Raw genomic sequence first — 19,912 nt, 5'->3', positions numbered from 1 at the left:
CTGGCACTGGCTCTTGGAGCCGCAAGGGGAGTCCTCTCATGCTGTGACCAAGACTTCCTTCGGTCCTGTCCCAACTTACGCACGATATTTTTGCATAGTAATGACTGTTTGTTTGTTCATAAAATGAGCAAAATGCCTTCTAAAGGATTAACATTAGTATTGTACCTTTCATGATTAGGAGGACTTCAGTGATCATCTAATAGGAAAATCATGCATGTGAAATGTGTCCAGATTTGTGATCTGTGGACAAAAGCTAAACTGCACTCACGGGGGCAGATAATGGTCAACATGTCGGGCACAGTTACCCACATGACTTACTGCTTTACTCTAATGTGACTGAGTTAAGTGACAGAGAAGCCACTTTTTTGCTGTCATGTCTTGTATTAAAGTGCATAAGTGATGAGACATGCTGAGTGGCATAAACCACTGAAAGACAGACCTGCCAGTTTGACATGGCTGCTATACGTAGGTCAAGGTTATCAAATATATTGTTGATTACAGGATATGCACTGCATAGCTTTGATTCTTTTCAGATCAGTTGCTGTCTAATGACCTCAGGACTAGATAGATCATCTCTTTCTATTCATCTATTAACCTCAAAGGCCAAGGATCCAGAAACATGAATGTCATTGCTGAGATGAGTGAATGTCTCTGCAGGGGAGCCGGTTCCTGTTACGATTTGCAATAACTGATTGAACCCAAAGATGCAGGCAGCAACCCAAACAGGAAGTGAGGTGAAAAACAAGGTGATTTAATGTCCATAAATGGTTGAACTGTCCGAACGGTAACGTGGGTACAACAGGGGAAAACAAGAGTCAAAATACAAACACAAGATAAAATCCAAAACGTAGGTACCATAAATGGAGGTGACAAGATATCAACAAAAAACTAATAACCTGGACACAACAACAACAGGAGGAGACAAAGATAATCAAAACTACTTACACACGGAAATCGCAGGAGGAATCAAACGAGAAGAAACCAGCAAATAAACAAGGAAAAGGTGTGGTCTTAGGGCCCTGTCACACTGGCGTTTAGGAGGATTTGTGTATGGATTGCGCACAAAATTGGCCCATATTCGCCAAACATCCGCAATATCCGTGTAACATGCCTGTACGAGTCGGCCGTCATCCGAACACGCCCGTGATCATCCGCAGAGGCATGTATGTCCGCAGCCAGGATTTTTGAGCTGTTCAAAAAATGGATAATATCTGCCTTACATACTCCATACATACTCAGTTCATACACAATACATACTCACTCTATGCGCTGTATATCTGCCGTTAACCGCTGATATCCGCAACTGACGGGGATTTGCAGCTTGGCAGTGCACCGGAACAGTGTGTAAAACAGATATATTGCGTGCCCATCATGTCCACATCACAAACTAAAATATGTTGTAGTGAATGCATACAGATTGGCCACGAATAAAGTGTTTTAATTACATCTGCTTTGCAGCTGATTTGCGGACAATCTGTGAATGCATAACAAACACGTCACGTAAACCCAAAGTACTATATGTGGCAGAAAGTGACATACCTGCCAGTCAGTGCTGGTCCGGCTGTGTAAATCCACAAAGACGTAGCTGCTGCAATCCAGGACTTTTATTTAACACCAACAAAAGGAAGAGTTGCTGTTTAAACTCACTCAAAAAAAAAAGAAAAAAAAAAAACACTGTCTCACACCCCGAGCGGCTTCCCCCCTCCTGCTCCCCAAACTCATGAACAGTTAACCCTCGCATGAGAACACTCTGTGATCAACTTGTCCAAGTCCAGCAAATGCTCCAGTCGCTGTATTGTTGGTGTGAATAGTGATGCCGACAGCCCGAGTGCGCTTCTTTTATGGCTGCAATGCGGATGCCATGCACACGCAACACGTGCGCAATGCATTCATAATACACCCGTAATACTGCCGTGATAATCTCAATGTGTCGGATCAGTTTCCTCACTACATGCGTTATATAACTTCATCATATGTTCGCTATATATTATTAATATATCCGTAATTCATACTGGCACATTTGTCATTTTTGGCCATTTTTGTTGCGGACGACAACGAACGCCCGCAATTTTGTATACTCAATTCATGCGCAATTAATCCTCTCCCCAGTGGGACAGGGCACTTAAATACATCATGGAACTGATGAACAAACAAATGACAGGTGTGGGAAATTAGGGAAGACCAGGTCGAAACACGTGCCGAGCAGACACACAAAATGTGACTCAAACTCAACAAAAAACCAGAGGGTGAGTAGAATCAAAACCTAAAGATAACCAGGTACGACCTAAAAACAGAATCACAAAACCAAATACAAAACCAAGGAAACAACATCAGAGAACTAACTCAGAACTCAAAAGTGAACAGAGTACAGACAGGGAAACATACGTGCTAAATCACTGAAGACAAGACTGAACACATAAGGACCAAAAATGCAGAGATATGGACAGAGGAGAGATCACAAAGACAATGAACAGACAGACCACAGACATGGACAGGGGACACACCACCGGGATGGTTAACCAGGATGACACACAGATGACTAACATAGACAGGGGAGAGAACGCAATGGATACAAACAAAAGGGTGCAGACAGAAGACAATGACAAAAGACACAAAAAAGATAGACCATGAAATAAGAAGACAGACAAGGGACATACCACAACACATTCACTGAATGCAGATACACTTCTGGTAGCTGAGTCCAGGAAATCCTTGAAAGCCTGCATTTTGTCTTGATCTAGGACAATGACAAACAAATACACTCTGATTCCTCCCTCAGCTTCTCGAGTGCTGCAATCAAGATATCCATTATTCCCACAAAGGTCAAAGCTTTGTCAGACCTCGACTTTGGAGCATTAAACCTATTCTCTCTGGGAAATCCTGAGAATTCCTCGGAATTGGATCATCAGAGTGGTTGAAAATTACTACATCACAGCAGGTAGTAAGTAGGACATGAATTTGAATATGACCTTGAGGATAGTGTTATTTTTGCCCTGACTTCTTTTTGGCATCTTTCGAGAGTGGATCATGTGCGGTCTGTTTGTGTTTGCAAGTGGATCTCTATCTCTATTGTACTTGAACAGGTTGACTCTAAAACACGTGATGATCAAAGCATAACTATATTTTCTCATTTTTCATGAAAAACACTGGCCCATGATGCCCCATGGAGAACATGTACAATGTATTTCAACAGTCTCATCCATCTTCACTCCTTATCCCTTCCTCGAGTTACTCAGGTTCAGCTTTCTAATGGCTGTGGTGTTGAAATTGTTGACCGGGTTGGAGCAGTTCAAACCAAGGACAGCTCTCTTGGCCTCCAGGGGTCACTCCAGTGGATGGATCCTCCTAAGATAGAAAGGTAGTGACGTTGTCAGAGTAGCTAGAGGGTTGGAATTCAACCTGTTAGCAGACTTCTCACCCAGCCTGATAAATAATGCAGGGTCAGAGAGGCGAGAGGTTTAAGTACCTGAGAGAGAAGTGTAAAAGGTTGAGGTAAATTAAAGCTGAAAAAAAAATGGATGGTGGGGGTGTAAGAGTCACTTACGCAGGTGTTAGATTCTGTGGGCTGCTAGAAAAGACGTGTGGGAGTGAACGTATTATAGAGTACAGGTCTTTGACAAAATAGTTTTTGGTCCAGTGAACATTACTTTCTCGTTATTTGCCTAAGGTAGATTTTCTGTTTGTTCATGTCCTTCACCCACACTGTGGTCCGTCTACAACATGCCTCTTATTCCTCTAACCCACCTCTCACTCATGCATTCATTCGTTTGCTTCCTTATGATGTTGTGGTTGCAGTTACTGTGGAAAAGCAGCTTCTTAATGTGAAAAACAGCTGGATGTGGGAGTGTTTGTGTGAATGCACAAATGGTTCTGGAGTGCTTGAGTGTCTGTAGTGTTGTTTTTTTGTTTGTTTTTTTCTCTGTGTGAGACATAAACCTAAGCAGTTGGGGGGGGAAAACGGATCCATTAAAAAGAGATGAAGAAACAGTGTGGGAGAAGGGGAACAGGAGAGGCCATTAAAATTTTATCTGTTTGTACACATCTCTGCACTGCTGATTAAATGTGTTTACCTGACAGGACAGTCTGTTTAATCATTGCCGTCCATATTCAAAGTGTTATGAAAAAGATATAAATCAGAATTATGTGAACCCACTACCTGAAGCCAGTTGCATAAAACTTTATGGTGAGAATGACTTTAAAATTCTGTGTATAAATAAAGGCTGAAATGTGCATACATACTTATTTTGTCATATTTCTAAAAGCATGTGCCAGATTCATCAGCACGGTAGCTTAGTGGTTAGCACGGTTACCTCACAACAAGAAGGTCATGGGATCGTTTCCCACATGGGGTCTTTCTGTGTGGACTTTGCATGTCCTCTCTGTGTTTGTGTGGGTTCCCTCTGGGTGCTCCGGCTTCCTCTCACAACCAAAGACATGCAGATTAGGTGGACTAGAACTTTAAATTGGCTGTAGGGGTGTGTGCAGGTATGAATGTGTTTGTCTGTCTTTATGTGGCCCTGCGACAGATCTGGACAGAGTGTACCCTGCCTTGCACAACTATGACTGCTGGGATAGGCTCCATCCCCCCTGTGAACCTTAATTGGAGTAAGCGGATATAGAAAATGGATGGATGGATGGATGGATGGATGGATCAGCCACTCATCCATCATCTTTACCTGACTGAGGTTTGTATGAGTGGAATAAGGTTTTGGAATAATCCCAATTTACATTGGACAGGAAGAGGAATGCACGGTCAACACTTTAGGTCCATTTCCACCAACAAGACTTGACCTACTTCCCACATGTCATGAGCATTTATAGAAATGGCCCCATAAATGGCCTTCTCAAGCATTTTGGATGCTTTCACGTCCAGACTTAAGACGCACTAATTTTCCCTTTCGTATGGCTAGCATACTGGCATAGTATAGTTCTACGCTTTTCACTCTTTTAATTCATTTTTGTTGTGTGGGCCGCTGAAGAGGAGGTACTGCTGGCCCACAACCACCAGAGGGCACCCTGCCTGGACTGCGGGCTCCAGGCACAAGAGGGCGCCGCCGCCTCACAGGAGCAGCCGGGGTGACAGCTGTCACTTATTACCTGTGACAGCTGTCACCAATCATCTGATCTTCAATCATATATCAGCAGGACGACATCTCCACTTCTTTGCCGAGATATCGCTATGCTTAGGAGGTAACGAGCTCAGCCAATCAAGTTGTCTTTTCGACAGAAGAATATTGTTGCTTTGTGTTTTTTGACAGCAGACTTTTCAACGAGAGGTGGAGGTGGATTTCCCACCATACGTGTTGCTGGGTATAAACACACCTACATCTAACTGTTTTGTTCCTCGCCAGCAGTACCAGATCCGACAAGCAGAGGCAGTGGCCACCTGGGAGTTCGGGACTTGGCGGCTCCAGTATTCCCGGGGTTCGGTGGCGGAGGAAATCGTGTGGTTCCTGTTCTGCTTTGGACAGACGTCTCTTATCTTCGAGCCTGCCCACATGACACGTTCTGTAAATTGACTTCATTGCATACTATTGTGACCTGCCGTGTTTGTTGTGCTCATTCACAACAGTAAAGTGTTGTTATTTGACTTCCTCCATTGTCCGTTCATTTGCGCCCCCTGTTGTGGGTCCGTGTTCCTACACTTTCACAACAGGATATCTTGGCCAACGTCATGGACCCCGAGGGGCGTCAACCGGCTGTTGAACGGCCAATGGAAGAGCAGGGCGCACAGGCGTCTGCAGGAGGCATGATCGGTGAGTTGCAGCGAATCCTCACCGCTTTTACGGCTCGGTTGGATCTAATGACCGAGCAGAACGTTCTCCTTAACCGCAGGGTGGAGGCTCTCGCCGCGCAGGTGGAAGCGCGCCCTCAGGGCGCTGCTGCGGCTCCCCCTCCTGCCGATCCTGTGCGCAACAGTGACGTTCCACAGGTCGTTCAACGACCCCTCCCACCTTCTCCTGAAGCATACATAAGCCCTCCAGAGCCGTACGGGGGTTGTGTGGAGATGTGCGCGGACTTTCTTATGCAGTGTTCGCTCGTCTTCGCACAACGTCCCGTCATGTACACGACTGATGCCAGTAAGATAGCTTATGTGATTGCTCTGCTTCGGGGTAAAGCACGCACCTGGGCTACGGCGCTCTGGGAACAGAACTCACAGTTGTTATCAGCATACACTGGGTTTGTGGGGGAGTTCAGAACAGTGTTTGATCACCCTAACAGAGGAGAGACCGCTTCAACAGTGCTGCTGTCAATGAGACAGGGACGCGAGAGCGCAGCCGCTTATGCAGTCAACTTCCGCATCGCGGCTGCGAGGTCCGCCTGGAATAACGTTGCGCTCCGCGCCGCCTTCATAAACGGACTGTCATTGGTTCTGAAGGAGCAGCTGGTAGCTAAGGAGGAACTGCGGGATTTAGATGGGCTTATCGATCTCGTTATACGGTTAGACAATCGGTTGGAGGAACGCCGTCGGGAGCGAGGCGAAGGACGTGACCGGATACGCGCCGCCCCTCTCCCTTCCGGGTTCGAAAAGGGGCCGCCCTCCCCACGCTCCACAGCCGCAGCGCTTTGTGGGGCAACAGCTCCCCCTGCTGCCGTTGTTAGGGAAATGCACAGGGCCAAAATGGGGAGGCTGATCCGTGGTGAGTGTTTTCTCTGCAGCTCAACTGAGCACACACAGAGAAACTGCCCCAAACGGCCAAAACGACAACACTCGCCCTTAGAGACTGGGCTAAGGGGGGGTCAAAACATTCAAGTAAGACACACACAAATTGCCACACGACTCCCAGTCACAATCCTGAGCGGGGATTTAACCCTTCAAGCCCGAGCACTGGTGGACACGGGGTCAGAAGGGAATCTGCTAGACAGCAGATGGGCAAGGGAGGTAGGGCTCCCTCTGGTGGTGCTTCCTTCGCCATTGCAGGTGCGGGCACTAGATGGCACCCTCCTCCCTTTACTCACACACAAGACACAACCAGTAACTCTGGTGGTGTCTGGAAACCATCGGGAGGAGATTGAGTTTTTTGTAACTCCTTCTACCTCCCGCGTGATTTTGGGCATCCCATGGATGTTGAAGCACAATCCCCGGATTGATTGGCCGTCTGGGGTGGTGGTTCAGTGGAGCGAAACCTGCCATCGGGGGTGTTTAGGATCCTCGGTTCCTCCCGGTTCACAGGCTAAGGAGGAGGTCAAAGTCCCTCCCAATCTGACGGCAGTGCCGGTTGAGTACCACGATCTTGCTGACGTCTTCAGTAAGGATCTGGCACTCACCCTTCCCCCGCACCGGCCGTACGATTGTGCCATTGATTTGGTTCCAGGCGCTGAGTTCCCGTCCAGCAGGCTGTACAACCTCTCACGACCTGAGCGCAAATCAATGGAGACCTACATCCGGGACTCATTAGCTGCCGGGCTGATCCGGAACTCCACCTCCCCGATGGGGGCAGGTTTCTTTTTTGTGGGCAAGAAAGATGGCGGACTCCGTCCATGCATTGATTACAGGGGGCTGAATGAGATTACGGTTCGCAACCGATACCCGTTGCCATTGTTAGATTCCGTGTTCACCCCCCTGCATGGAGCCAAAATCTTTACTAAGCTGGATCTTAGAAATGCGTATCACCTGGTTCGGATCCGGAAGGGAGATGAATGGAAGACGGCATTTAACACCCCGTTAGGTCACTTTGAGTACCTGGTCATGCCGTTCGGCCTCACCAACGCCCCCGTGACGTTCCAAGCCTTGGTTAACGACGTCTTGCGGGACTTCCTGCACCGATTCGTCTTCGTATATCTGGACGATATTCTCATCTTTTCTCCGGATCCTGAGACCCATGTCCAGCATGTACGTCAGGTCCTGCAGCGGTTGTTAGAGAACCGACTGTTTGTGAAGGGTGAGAAGTGCGAGTTTCACCGCACGTCTTTGTCCTTCCTGGGGTTTATAATCTCCTCCAACTCCGTCGCCCCTGATCCGGCCAAGGTTGCGGCGGTGAGAGATTGGCCCCAACCAACAAGCCGTAGGAAGCTGCAACAGTTCCTCGGCTTCGCTAATTTCTATAGGAGGTTCATTAAGGGCTACAGTCAGGTAGTTAGCCCCCTGACAGCCCTGACCTCTCCAAAAGTCCCCTTCACCTGGTCGGATCGGTGCGAAGCCGCGTTCAAGGAGTTGAAACGAAGGTTCTCTACTGCGCCAGTTTTGGTGCAGCCCGACCCTAGCCGCCAGTTCATGGTTGAAGTGGACGCCTCTGACTCAGGGATAGGAGCCGTGCTGTCCCAGAGCGGAGAGACCGATAAGGTCCTTCACCCGTGTGCCTATTTTTCCCGCAGGTTGACCCCGGCTGAACGGAACTATGACGTCGGCAATCAAGAACTCCTTGCGGTGAAAGAGGCTCTTGAAGAGTGGAGACATCTGTTGGAGGGAACGTCTGTGCCATTCACAGTTTTCACTGACCACCGGAACCTGGAGTATATCAGGACCGCCAAGCGGCTGAACCCCAGGCAAGCCCGCTGGTCACTGTTCTTCGGCCGTTTTGACTTCCGGATCACCTACCGCCCCGGGACCAAGAACCAGAGATCAGATGCCTTGTCCCGGGTGCATGAAGACGAAGTCAAAACTGAGTTGTCGGATCCACCGGAACCTATCATCCCGGAGTCCGCTATCGTGGCCATCCTCACCTGGGACGTGGAGAAGACCGTCCGGGAGGCCCTGGCACGGAGCCCGGAGCCCGGAACCGGGCCGAAGAACAAACTTTACATCCCACCAGAGGCCAGGGCTGCAGTCTTGGACTTCTGTCACGGCTCCAAGTTCTCCTGTCATCCGGGGGTGCGAAGAACCATGGCAGTTGTCCGGCAGCGCTTCTGGTGGGCGTCCCTGGAGGCCGACGTTCGGGATTATATCCAGGCCTGCACCACCTGCGCCAGGGGCAAGGCTGACCACCGCAGGGCACCGGGACTGCTCCAGCCGCTGCCTGTGCCTCATCGCCCCTGGTCCCACATCGGCCTGGATTTCGTCACGGGCCTCCCACCGTCCCAGGGCAACACCACCATCCTCACGATAGTGGACCGATTCTCCAAGGCGGCCCACTTCGTGGCCCTCCCGAAGCTCCTGACTGCCCAGGAGACAGCAGACCTCCTGGTCCACCACGTCGTCCGGCTGCATGGGATTCCAACAGACATCGTCTCCGATCGCGGTCCCCAGTTCTCCTCGCAAGTCTGGAGGAGCTTCTGCCGGGAACTGGGGGCCACGGTGAGTCTCTCGTCTGGGTATCATCCTCAGACCAACGGGCAGGCAGAACGGGCCAATCAGGAGGTGGAACAGGCCCTGCGCTGCGTGACGGCTGCGCACCCGGCAGCCTGGAGTACCCATTTGGCCTGGATCGAGTATGCCCATAACAGCCAGGTGTCTTCTGCCACCGGCCTCTCCCCTTTTGAGGTGTGTCTGGGGTACCAGCCCCCGTTGTTTCCGGTGGTCGAGGGAGAGGTCGTGTGCCCTCGGTCCAGGCCCACCTGCGGAAGTGCCGTCGGGTGTGGCGTGCCGCCCGTTCTGCTTTGCTGAAGGCCCGGACGAGGGCAAAAGCCCATGCAGACCGCCGGCGGACCCCGGCCCCTGCATATTGGCCAGGGCAGGAGGTGTGGTTGTCGACAAAAGACATTCCCCTCAAAGTGGACTCCCCAAAACTGCAGGACCGTTACTTCGGTCCCTTCAAGATACTCAAGGTCATCAGTCCAGCCGCAGTGCGGCTTCAGCTTCCAGCCTCACTGCGGATCCATCCTGTTTTCCATGTGTCCCGGATAAAACCGCATCACACCTCACCCCTCTGTGCTCCGGGTCCGGCACCACCTCCTGCCCGGGTCATCGATGGTGGGCCGGCTTGGTCTGTGCGCCGGCTCTTGGATGTCCGTAGGATGGGCCGGGGCTTCCAGTATTTGGTGGACTGGGAGGGGTACGGACCCGAAGAACGCTCCTGGGTGAAGAGGAGCTTCATCCTAGACCCGGCCCTCCTGGCCGATTTCTACCGCCGCCACCCGGACAAGCCTGGTCGGGCGCCAGGAGGCGCCCGTTCAGGGGGGGGTCCTGTTGTGTGGGCCGCTGAAGAGGAGGTACTGCTGGCCCACAACCACCAGAGGGCACCCTGCCTGGAGTGCGGGCTCCAGGCACAAGAGGGCGCCGCCGCCTCACAGGAGCAGCCGGGGTGACAGCTGTCACTTATTACCTGTGACAGCTGTCACCAATCATCTGATCTTCAATCGTATATCAGCAGGACGACATCTCCACTTCTTTGCCGAGATATCGCTATGCTTAGGAGGTAACGAGCTCAGCCAATCAAGTTGTCTTTTCGACAGAAGAATATTGTTGCTTTGTGTTTTTTGACAGCAGACTTTTCAACGAGAGGTGGAGGTGGATTTCCCACCATACGTGTTGCTGGGTATAAACACACCTACATCTAACTGTTTTTGTTCCTCGCCAGCAGTACCAGATCCGACAAGCGGAGGCAGTGGCCACCTGGGAGTTCGGGACTTGGCGGCTCCAGTATTCCCGGGGTTCGGTGGCGGAGGAAATCGTGTGGTTCCGGTTCTGCTTTGAACAGACGTCTCTTATCTTCGAGCCTGCCCACATGACACGTTCTGTAAATTGACTTCATTGCATACTATTGTGACCTGCCGTGTTTGTTGTGCTCATTCACAACAGTAAAGTGTTGTTATTTGACTTCCTCCATTGTCCGTTCATTTGCGCCCCCTGTTGTGGGTCCGTGTTCCTACACTTTCACAACACATTTTATTAGTAAACAGAGTGTGCCGCGGCCTCAACTTTACCTAAATTGTAGATCTTTTAATGAAGCTTAGGGTTAACGGCTGGTGATCACCTTAGTATTTCCTGTTTTTCTTGTTGTTTAATGCTGACAAATTATACTGTATTTCTTGTCTTTCTGATGCCTGATTCTGTTTTTTCTCTGTTTAAGGTGCAGCTCCATCCAGAGATGGGTGTGGTATTTGTGCTGGCGACCCTCCTGTCCTTTGCACCAACAGCTTTTCCTGTACATTTGTTTTGTAAATTGTTCTGTAATTTATGTCTGTAACATGGCCCAAGCAGAGGGTCACCCCTTTGAGTCTGGTCTGCTTGAGGTTTCTTCCTCAGAGGGAGTTTTTCCTTACCACTGTTGCTCTGGGGGTTGGTAAGGTTAGATCTTACTTGTGTGAAGCGCCTTGAGGCAACTCTGTTATGATTCGGCACTATATAAATGAAAATAAATTGAAAAATTGAAATAGAAGCATTGTGTTTCTGTTGTGGTGAAGACCTACTGGCCTCACGCAGCAATGTAGATTCCATTATAGATTTTGTCAGCTCTTCCTGCTCAAGTCCCAAGGAAAACATCCAGGGGGCATCCTCACCAGCTAGCCAAACCACATCAGTTAGCTCTTGAATGCAAAGAAGCATTTGAAATTCTCACCCTGTCCCCAAGTGTAAGCCCAAATACTCTACAGAGGAATTTCATTTCCGCAACTTGTATCCAAAACCTTGTTTCTTTAGTCAGTACCCAAAGTTCATAACCATGGGTGAGGACAGGAGCATAAATTGTGTGGTGCGTCGAGAGCCTCACTTTTTGGATCAGTTCTTTTGTCACCATGATGGTCTTGTACAGCATCAACAGCACCTCAGATGCAGCATCAAGCCATCTTTTGATCTCACACTCCATCTTAGTGCCCCACTTCATGAGTGGGGGCACTCATGAACCAGACCCTAGTAAGTCCCTTCGGCTGCTCCCTTGTTTGCACTCAGGGTCGCCACAGCAAATCCAAGGTGGATCTGCATGTTGAATTGGCACAAGTTTTACGCCGGATGCCCTTCCTGACGCAACTCCACATTACATGAAGAAATGTGGCAGGGGTGGGATTTGAACCCGGAATCTTCTGCACTGAAACTAAGTGCATTGACCACTTGGTACTTAAACTCGTCCATTTGGAACAATAACACTCCCTTGAACCAGAGTGGACAATTTATGTAGATTGAAATTTTGAAAGAACTCATTGGTTGCATGTTCATACTTAAGACATTGTACAGTTGATGAAAATCAGTCCAAACTGAGAAAGTTAAGTGTGTAATGTGTTTAACACTTTCTTTGTTTTTGTTTTTTTCTTTGACTTTCAGGGATCGTGTACATGGTGATTATACATTGTTCCTTTCCTTCTGGCTCAGACTGTGGGGCACTGTGCACAGTATGAAGTATGCATGAGACAAGCAGACGCTCATCACATATTCTTCCTTGGTATCTAATGCTCTGTGTGGTGAAATTATGTATGCATGTCTTTGAGTGCACAGGCTTGGTTCTGCACATCTTCTTGCACAGCTGTCTGTGAATATATGTGTCTGCGTTTCTGGTCAAATGTGAATTTTAAGGCCCCTGGACAGCGTTGATAATGATCTGATTCAGATGAACCACAAACGGGTGGGGGAAAGGTCAGGTTATCAAGTGATCCCTAGTGGCAGCTTTGCTCGGACACATATCACAGATTGTTCCTGCCAGCGCACGCCCATAAACACGCATGCACAGCACTCACAGTGATGCAGTGAACAGAACAGCGCCAGTCTGGCCGCGTGCCGACATGCTTTATGGATGAGCATATTTGCTGAGGTCTACTTCCACACTCTCCTGTTAGTAACCAGATGAAGACTGGCACAGCCCCCACATCCTGCCTTTCTTCGCCTACATATGGTTTTCACATATGTCCCCTCCTCTCTGTTTGGATCAGCCTGCCGAGGTCAGACATAGGTCAGCCGTGCAGAGCCGAACCACTTTGTGCTCTGTTCCTTCACTGTGCCGCCTGCTGTCATGTACTCCTCTAACCCTGAAGCTTTTGAAGGCAAAGCTCCAGAGACTTTGTGTGAACTTACTTTACCATTTGTCTTCAAGACCATCCAACAGTTTGACACACACACAAGCAAAAGCCTATGCATCTGTGTATATTTACACACATCCTCTTGGTGGAGCTTTTTTTGACAGACATGACCTTGGCTTTCCCCTCTGTGGTGATTTAGACAGGACCTGCCTGCTGTTTGGTGCTGTCAGCATCTAAATAGATAGATGAGTGTTTGGGTGGAGGGGTCAGGCAGGGATGGACACATGATAGAGCCATCACCTTTACTGGGCAGAGATGGCCCTAGTGATGTGTGACATCACACACACATCTCTCACACTGAGCATAAGGAAACACATATTGTCCCTCAAGGTTTGATGTCACAGAAATATATTTGACCAACAGGATGTGTTGACTTGAGGAGAAATTGGGCTGGCCTACTTGGCTCAAGAAAGGTCATGTACCTCATGCGTTATTTGAATGGTTTTCCATTGTTTTGTTTTGGTTTTTCTGGAGTTTGGTGGTCTCAGCTTTGGGATAAAAGCTGTAGTCAGAATATGTATACGTCATAAGGAGACAGAAGAAAGGAAAACATGTTAAAGGTGTCATGAAGCTTGAATAATATCAACAAATAATTCTTACTTTGTGATTACGTGTCTGGCAGCTGGATGCCTGGGAGTTGATGCTTCCTGACATATATTTTACATCTGTTAAAGGCATTAGACTTCTACTTCTTCTGTTGCTATAGCTTCTAAATCAGCCAGTATAGTCTTATTAACTAGGGGAGAGTCACGAAGGACATTTCCTTTGACCATTTTGTGATGCTGTCGAAGGAAGCAGAATATTCCTTAAAAATGTATGATGACCAAAACAATTGAAGACCAATGCTGGCGTTGTGGTTAGTTGAAGACTGCATTTAGCAGTGAAAAAATGTTCCAAGGAAATGAAAGAGAGTGGATGGGGGCACCACCAATCATGCATACGTTCTCTATGGTTAACTCCAAGGGTAGCGTCAGTGCCTTTCTGGCAGCCCAGGCTGAATTCTTAATAGCTGTTTTATCCTAATCATCTTTGAATAACAGAGCTGGGAGAATACATAAATAAATAATTTGCTTGAGCTGTACTCAAGAAAGTCCAAGTTACTAAAGGCAGATCAAGTGATTTAAAAATATGACTTGCTCTGCATCTGCCCTTCCTGTCAATCATTCTTGAATCGTTTTTTCCCTTTTCTTTCCAAATGATAAAAATAACAACCACCGACCTGTTTGTGTTTCTGTTTGCTTCTCAGATCCGAGTCGATGGGCCTCCTCATGGTGGTGTCCAGTATGAGACACTATCTGTGATCAAGGATGGTAGCCCCATCCTCCGAGATATGGCCTTCTCCCTGGACCGCAACTACCTCTATGTTATGTCAGAGAGACAGGTAGGTGATGAAACCAAAGACTCTATCTTGTGCACTTTTAAAGATTTGAATGAAACCGTGTAAATATGAGCGCCCTGTGATGGATTGGCGTCCTGTCAGGGGTGTGCCCTGCCTCGCTCCCTATGGATGCTGGCATAGTCTCCAGCCCCCTGTTACCCTTAATTGGAGTAAGCGGTTGAAGATGAGTGAGTGAGTGAATGAGTGTAAATATGAGTGTGTACTGTACAGTGGCCCGTCTGTCATCATCAGCATTCTCCGTTTGCTATAAATAACCAGGGTTGCACAGTAGGGGGGTGTTGAGACATTGTTTGGTATTGAAGGAGAACAACAAGCAGGTAGAAAAGAAACAGAGACAAAAAAAATGACAAGGCACACGTGTGAGAGGACAGAAAAGAATGAAGGGCATTTGATGGTTAGCTGTCTGACAAAGAGGATGAGAGGAAGTGTAATGGTGGAGGAACAGGTGGAGAACCACATGATGAAGACCAAACTGAGATGCCACAAGAGTGCAAGGTCATTCTGATGCACTTAACATTCAAGGGACAAAGCATTGTGTGGAGGGTGAGAAGCAGACTGTAGGCATCACTGTAACTGACATACTAAGTAGGTAGTAGCTGAACATGCAAGGGCGGATGAGGGTCAGAGGGAACAAAAAAATGGAGAGAAGAAGACATGGTCGGATAGTAGCAAAGAGATGAAATGAAGAGGAGGAGCAGCTGCAGGGGAGCGTAGCAATGCAGCAGACCTGGAGACAGACGACGTATGAGGCTGTCAGTGTGAGGTGACAGATTGCCGTCCTCTCTCCTTAGCTCTGCTTTTAACACACTCAACAACTGGTTGGCCAGGAGTTACAGGTTAGAAATAGCAGTGGGCAGATGTACGAGAAAGGAGTTATTAAGACAATAGTGTAAATTTCAGGGAGTGGATTGATCATTAACATTCTACTGTGCAGGTTTTTTGTTACACTAAAACCAACAGTAGCTCCACATAAGTCTATACTTGGGAAAATATGAATATGTCAACAAACCTGGCAACTAGTATTACACATGTACTATAACACTTCAACTACAGTCGTGATCAGAGTTTTACACAAACTCAATGTGGACATGAATGCTATTACCAATATTGTGATTTCAGCTAATTCTGTGAACTGTTCTTTTTCTGGGAAGGAGTGACTGTTTAAAGAAAACATCTTTAATAATGATGTAAAATGTTCTGACAAACAAGGACAGTATGATGACAAGGTGGAGGAGCTGAGGAATGAATACAATGACAGAGAAGAGAATGTGTGGTGTGCAGAGAGTGAATCAGAAAGGTGGAGGGAGTACTTTGAGGAGCTGAGGAATGAATAAAATGAGAGAGGAGGATGTCTGATGTGGAGAGAGTGAATCAGAAAGGTGGTGAAATTAAATATGTTAAAATATTTGAGGTGAACTTTCCACATTGTGGTAGGGAGGTGAAGAAGAAAGGGTAGGTGAAGTGGAGAAGATTTATGTCAGAGGAGCATCTAAATGAGTAGAAGGGAAAGGTTACAATACAGTAGTAAGGCCAGCTATGTTGAATCACTTGGAGAAGGTTGCTGGAGGTGGCAGCGCTGAAGATGCTGTGATGTTCTTTGGGAGTGAGGAAGATGGACCGGATTTGGAATATCAGAGGGACAGGGCAGGTAGGACAGTTTGGAGAGGTGAGTGTGAGATGATTTGGGTCCACACACACACATGCATGTGTTACTGTAATGTCCAGATATGTAATACACATGTAAAAGATTAAAATGTTAAATGGACTTTATTTCCACAGGATTTTCCATTGAGTATGGCATATAGTCACAGTATTTGACAATGATGCTTTGCATTCATCCATTCTTGTACATAAAGACATACACCAATGTGGCATCTTAGTGTTGGCAATGAGGGTTAGACAAGTGATCTTCTTCCCCATACAAATTCAGTGACCATCCACTTGGTTGTTTCTTCAGTATTCAGGCCACGACTTGAAAAAGTGTGATTACAAAATGTTTTTACCTAGTGTGTTTAGTTCAACGTATGGTCAAATCATCTTTTATACAGAAATCCAACAATCTGCTTGGAAAACTGAAAGGGACCTTTGCTTCGTTTCGATGATGAAAAACACAGGAGAGTGCATAACAAAATTTCAAAGTTTTATTCCTCAAGGGGGACACATCAGGTCTTGGAACATGCGCTGATGATACAAATCACTGCTTCCATGACACGCCAAACTGCCTTAGGTTTTGAAGGCCAAGGGGACACTCATGTTTCACCTGGCTGTGGCATGTAGATGATTGTGTTGGAGAGGTAGGAATGGACTCTATGTTTCTACCCAAATGCTTTCCATCCACCACACCATGGAATTGCCTTGGGTTTGGAATGCCAACCACCCAGGGAGACAACCAGTCCACTCTTTTCTCTCTAAAGTAACCATCTATCTGCCACAGCTATGTTAAACATGGGGGCCTCAACACTGAGATACCTGCGTGCTAGATCGTGCACAGAGAAACACACCGCATGGCTAAAATGTTGAAGCAGATGCTGCCTCACAATGCAAATGATACTCTTCATCAGAGTCTCCCTAAGTAACCACTCATTTGACACAAAGTCTTTCCAGGGGTACCCAAAGATCCTCCGAAGAGACCTAATTCCAAAGACATCCAATCGCTGCCTTAGGTCAATAAATAGCACCCAAGTCTTAAAATTATACAGTCACACAAATGCAAAAAGACCCTAAAGGCCTCGTCCTTCTTTCCTCTGTGGTGGAAGTGGCATTGCCAAACACCCCTGTCCAGCAACCTCAAGTCTTCATAATCTCTTCAGTCTCAAAGGCCGTGACTAGACAGCTCCACTCTCCAACAACAACCATCAATTAGCAATAACCATCTTCTCAATCCACCCAGATGTTTCTTGTCAAGCACTGTCCAAGTCCACTTCCTCAAATCAAAAATTCAATTTGTTGTCTCCTATTAAAATCTCAGCTAAAATGCAATTAAACTGGGCCAAAGTAGACTGACATCTCACTGCGTCTGGTTAAAGGTTTTTTTCCTTGCCAATGTGGGTTGGAAAGGTCAAGACCTTACCAACCCATTGTATGTTGCTTTGAGATGAATTCTGCTACAATTTGTTGCCATATAAGTAAACTGAATTGACTTTGAACACAACTACGCACATACTCATAGAAATCAAGTCACATCCAAGAAATGCCCCAAACAGTCGATTGTGCACAAAGGCTTTTATTTTACCAAGGTGTTTTTAAAAACCACTGCCCAGGAGTATGACCCACTGAGAGAACATGTGTGAAAGGGTTAAGGCTTTCAGCCAGCCACCCACAGCGACACAGACACACAATCAAAGATGTTCGTGTTTGCTGAGTGCTCATTTGCATTTGCACTGGCTACTACAATCACATATACTCTCAAACATAAAAAGTATAATTACAGACATGCAAACACAGGTCTCTCATTCAGTATTCAAATGGAGTCTCCATAAGGCTTTTAGAGGCTTTTTGTCGCCTTCTCTTTTTTTGATGTAAATTAAATCCACAGCATGTGTATGAATCAGATCTGATGCTGATTCAGTGTATTTCTTTATTTTACGGTTTGTTTTCTGTCTCGCTGTGTTAATAGTCCCATCACTCACTTACCCCCCCTCCCCCAAAAAACATGTATAACAACTCCCTCTTTCATATTTGATCAGTAACGCCGCCGTCTTTAACTGTGCTTTTTGTCTCGTGGCTGTAATGACAACAGCATCCACCATATTAATGATGTGCTGAGATTGGACCAGCACGAGGCAGCGCAGTGGAACTGATGAAAAGACCTGGCTCACTGACTTTCCTCTTTTCCGGGCGCTGTGTGTGTGTGTGTGTGTGTGTGTGTGTGTGTGTGTGTGTGTGTGTGTGTGTGTGTGTGTGTGTGTGTGTGTGTGTGTGTGTGTGTGTGTGTGGGAACAAGCAGGCAACATTCTGTAGGGTGCTGTATCATTGCTGACAGTCCTGAAACACACAACAGCAGATTTTCATCCTAGGATTTATTTTCCGACATCTGTGTCGATCCAATACCCTGCCTGCATTGAATAAACTTGGATTGTGACGCTGTAGTTTCCTCAGGCTCACACTTTTGTGTTTGTCTTCAAACTGTGCCCATTCCTCCTGTGATTTTTGCAGATCCATTGTGTGGATTTCTGCCAGATCACGTTTGGGTCCCACTGTGTGTTTCTGCTTCTATATTTAGAGCTGTAATCCAGCAATTTAGGTACTTGGCAGGGTTGCAGTGCCGGAGGCAAATGCAGTGACAGAGAGAAAAAGGTCATGTAGCTGTTTTTAGGAGTTTCAGCTGAGCTGCCTCCCAGACTTCCCCCCCCCCCCCCCCCCCCACTCTCTCCTTTTTCTGTCTTATAAAATGCTCCGTGAAATGTCTTACATTCCTGAAATGCTCTTTAATATTGCATCAAAAACTGTAGATTTCAAACTGAATATCAGATCTTCCACTGTGTTGGCAAAGGATATACAGATAGTGTGCAACAGTTCATCCAACCAAGTTCGACATAGCAAAGCACAAAGGATTTAAAAGTCTGATCTGTAAGTCACACTGCATATAAGCAGATACACTGTGCCTACACCAGGTCTTCAAACCATCACCATTTCAACAGAGGTTGGGGAGCAGGGGTGGTGACCAAGTGGTTTAAAGTGCACTTGTTCCGGCTTCAAAGCCATCAATTTTGTGCGTTTGAACTCTGCATGTAATATGGAGTTGCATCAAAAAGGGCATCTGACATAAAACATGGGCCAAATCAACATGCAGATCTGCTGTGATGCCCCCCCCCCCAGTGAAAACAAGGGAGCTACTTGCATTAGAAAGTGGAGTTGGACAGCTTCATTGTCCATTGCAGATGGCCATCAAACATCAAAATGTGGAGCCAGCACTGTGATGCCGCCTGTCACACACACTAGCTCCAGTGTGGCTGCTATAAATAATAAAAAATGCATTTATTTATTTCCTATAGCATTTTCCCCAGAGATCAAATTAAGGTGCGATGAAGATGGGAAGTTATAGTCCAATGGTTAAGTGTTTGGCTTGAGACCAGAGGATCCTCTGTTCAAACCTCTGCCAGACCCAGCAATCACTTAGGTTGTACTGGTGCTGCACCTGGTGATCGTGAGCCAAACACAGGCTGATTTGAGGTGCATGATCCAAATAGGCTCCAGCCAAAGTGAACTTGGGGGAGGTGCTATTCTGCTCATCTTAGTGTGGCCCATTGCAGGCTCAACAGTGGTGCACAAGTTGGTGTCTTATTTTCATGCTGAACACAGGAAAAGAAATCAGCAACAGTTTACCTGCCTGGAGTTATACGGAGATGTTCCAGAGCCGCGTCAAGTCTGTGACAGCGCTTCACTGGTTGAAGCAAGTTCTTACCCTAGAAAATAACCTTTCCTGACTTTTCTGATTGGTGTACCCCAGGAACATGCAGCTGCTCTGAATACTGCCATATGAGAGCTGCTTGGGAAAGTCAGCTGAAATGTGAAGTTATTCAGCCCATTATGGTGCAATAGTAATAATAAATAAATATTTAATCAAAAATAAATAGTAATTAATTATGGCTGAATTAATGAGTAAACATTTTAAAAAGTGTAAAAAGT

General features: G+C 47.0%; 1 protein-coding gene across 1 annotated transcript in view; it reads left to right on the top strand.

Moving 5' to 3' along the window:
• plxna2 (plexin A2) overlaps window positions 1–19,912 on the top strand; it is a 694,900-nt gene that overhangs the window by 308,227 nt on the left and 366,761 nt on the right. Inside the window, 1 exon segment of the mRNA XM_034173103.1 lies at window positions 14,132–14,266. Within this exon segment, the coding sequence (XP_034028994.1) occupies window positions 14,132–14,266 (135 nt within the window).

Source organism: Thalassophryne amazonica, chromosome 6, assembly GCF_902500255.1.
Source record: "Thalassophryne amazonica chromosome 6, fThaAma1.1, whole genome shotgun sequence".
In the NCBI taxonomy this organism is placed as follows: Eukaryota; Metazoa; Chordata; class Actinopteri; order Batrachoidiformes; family Batrachoididae; genus Thalassophryne; species Thalassophryne amazonica.
This window is presented reverse-complemented; position numbering and strand designations above follow the sequence as displayed.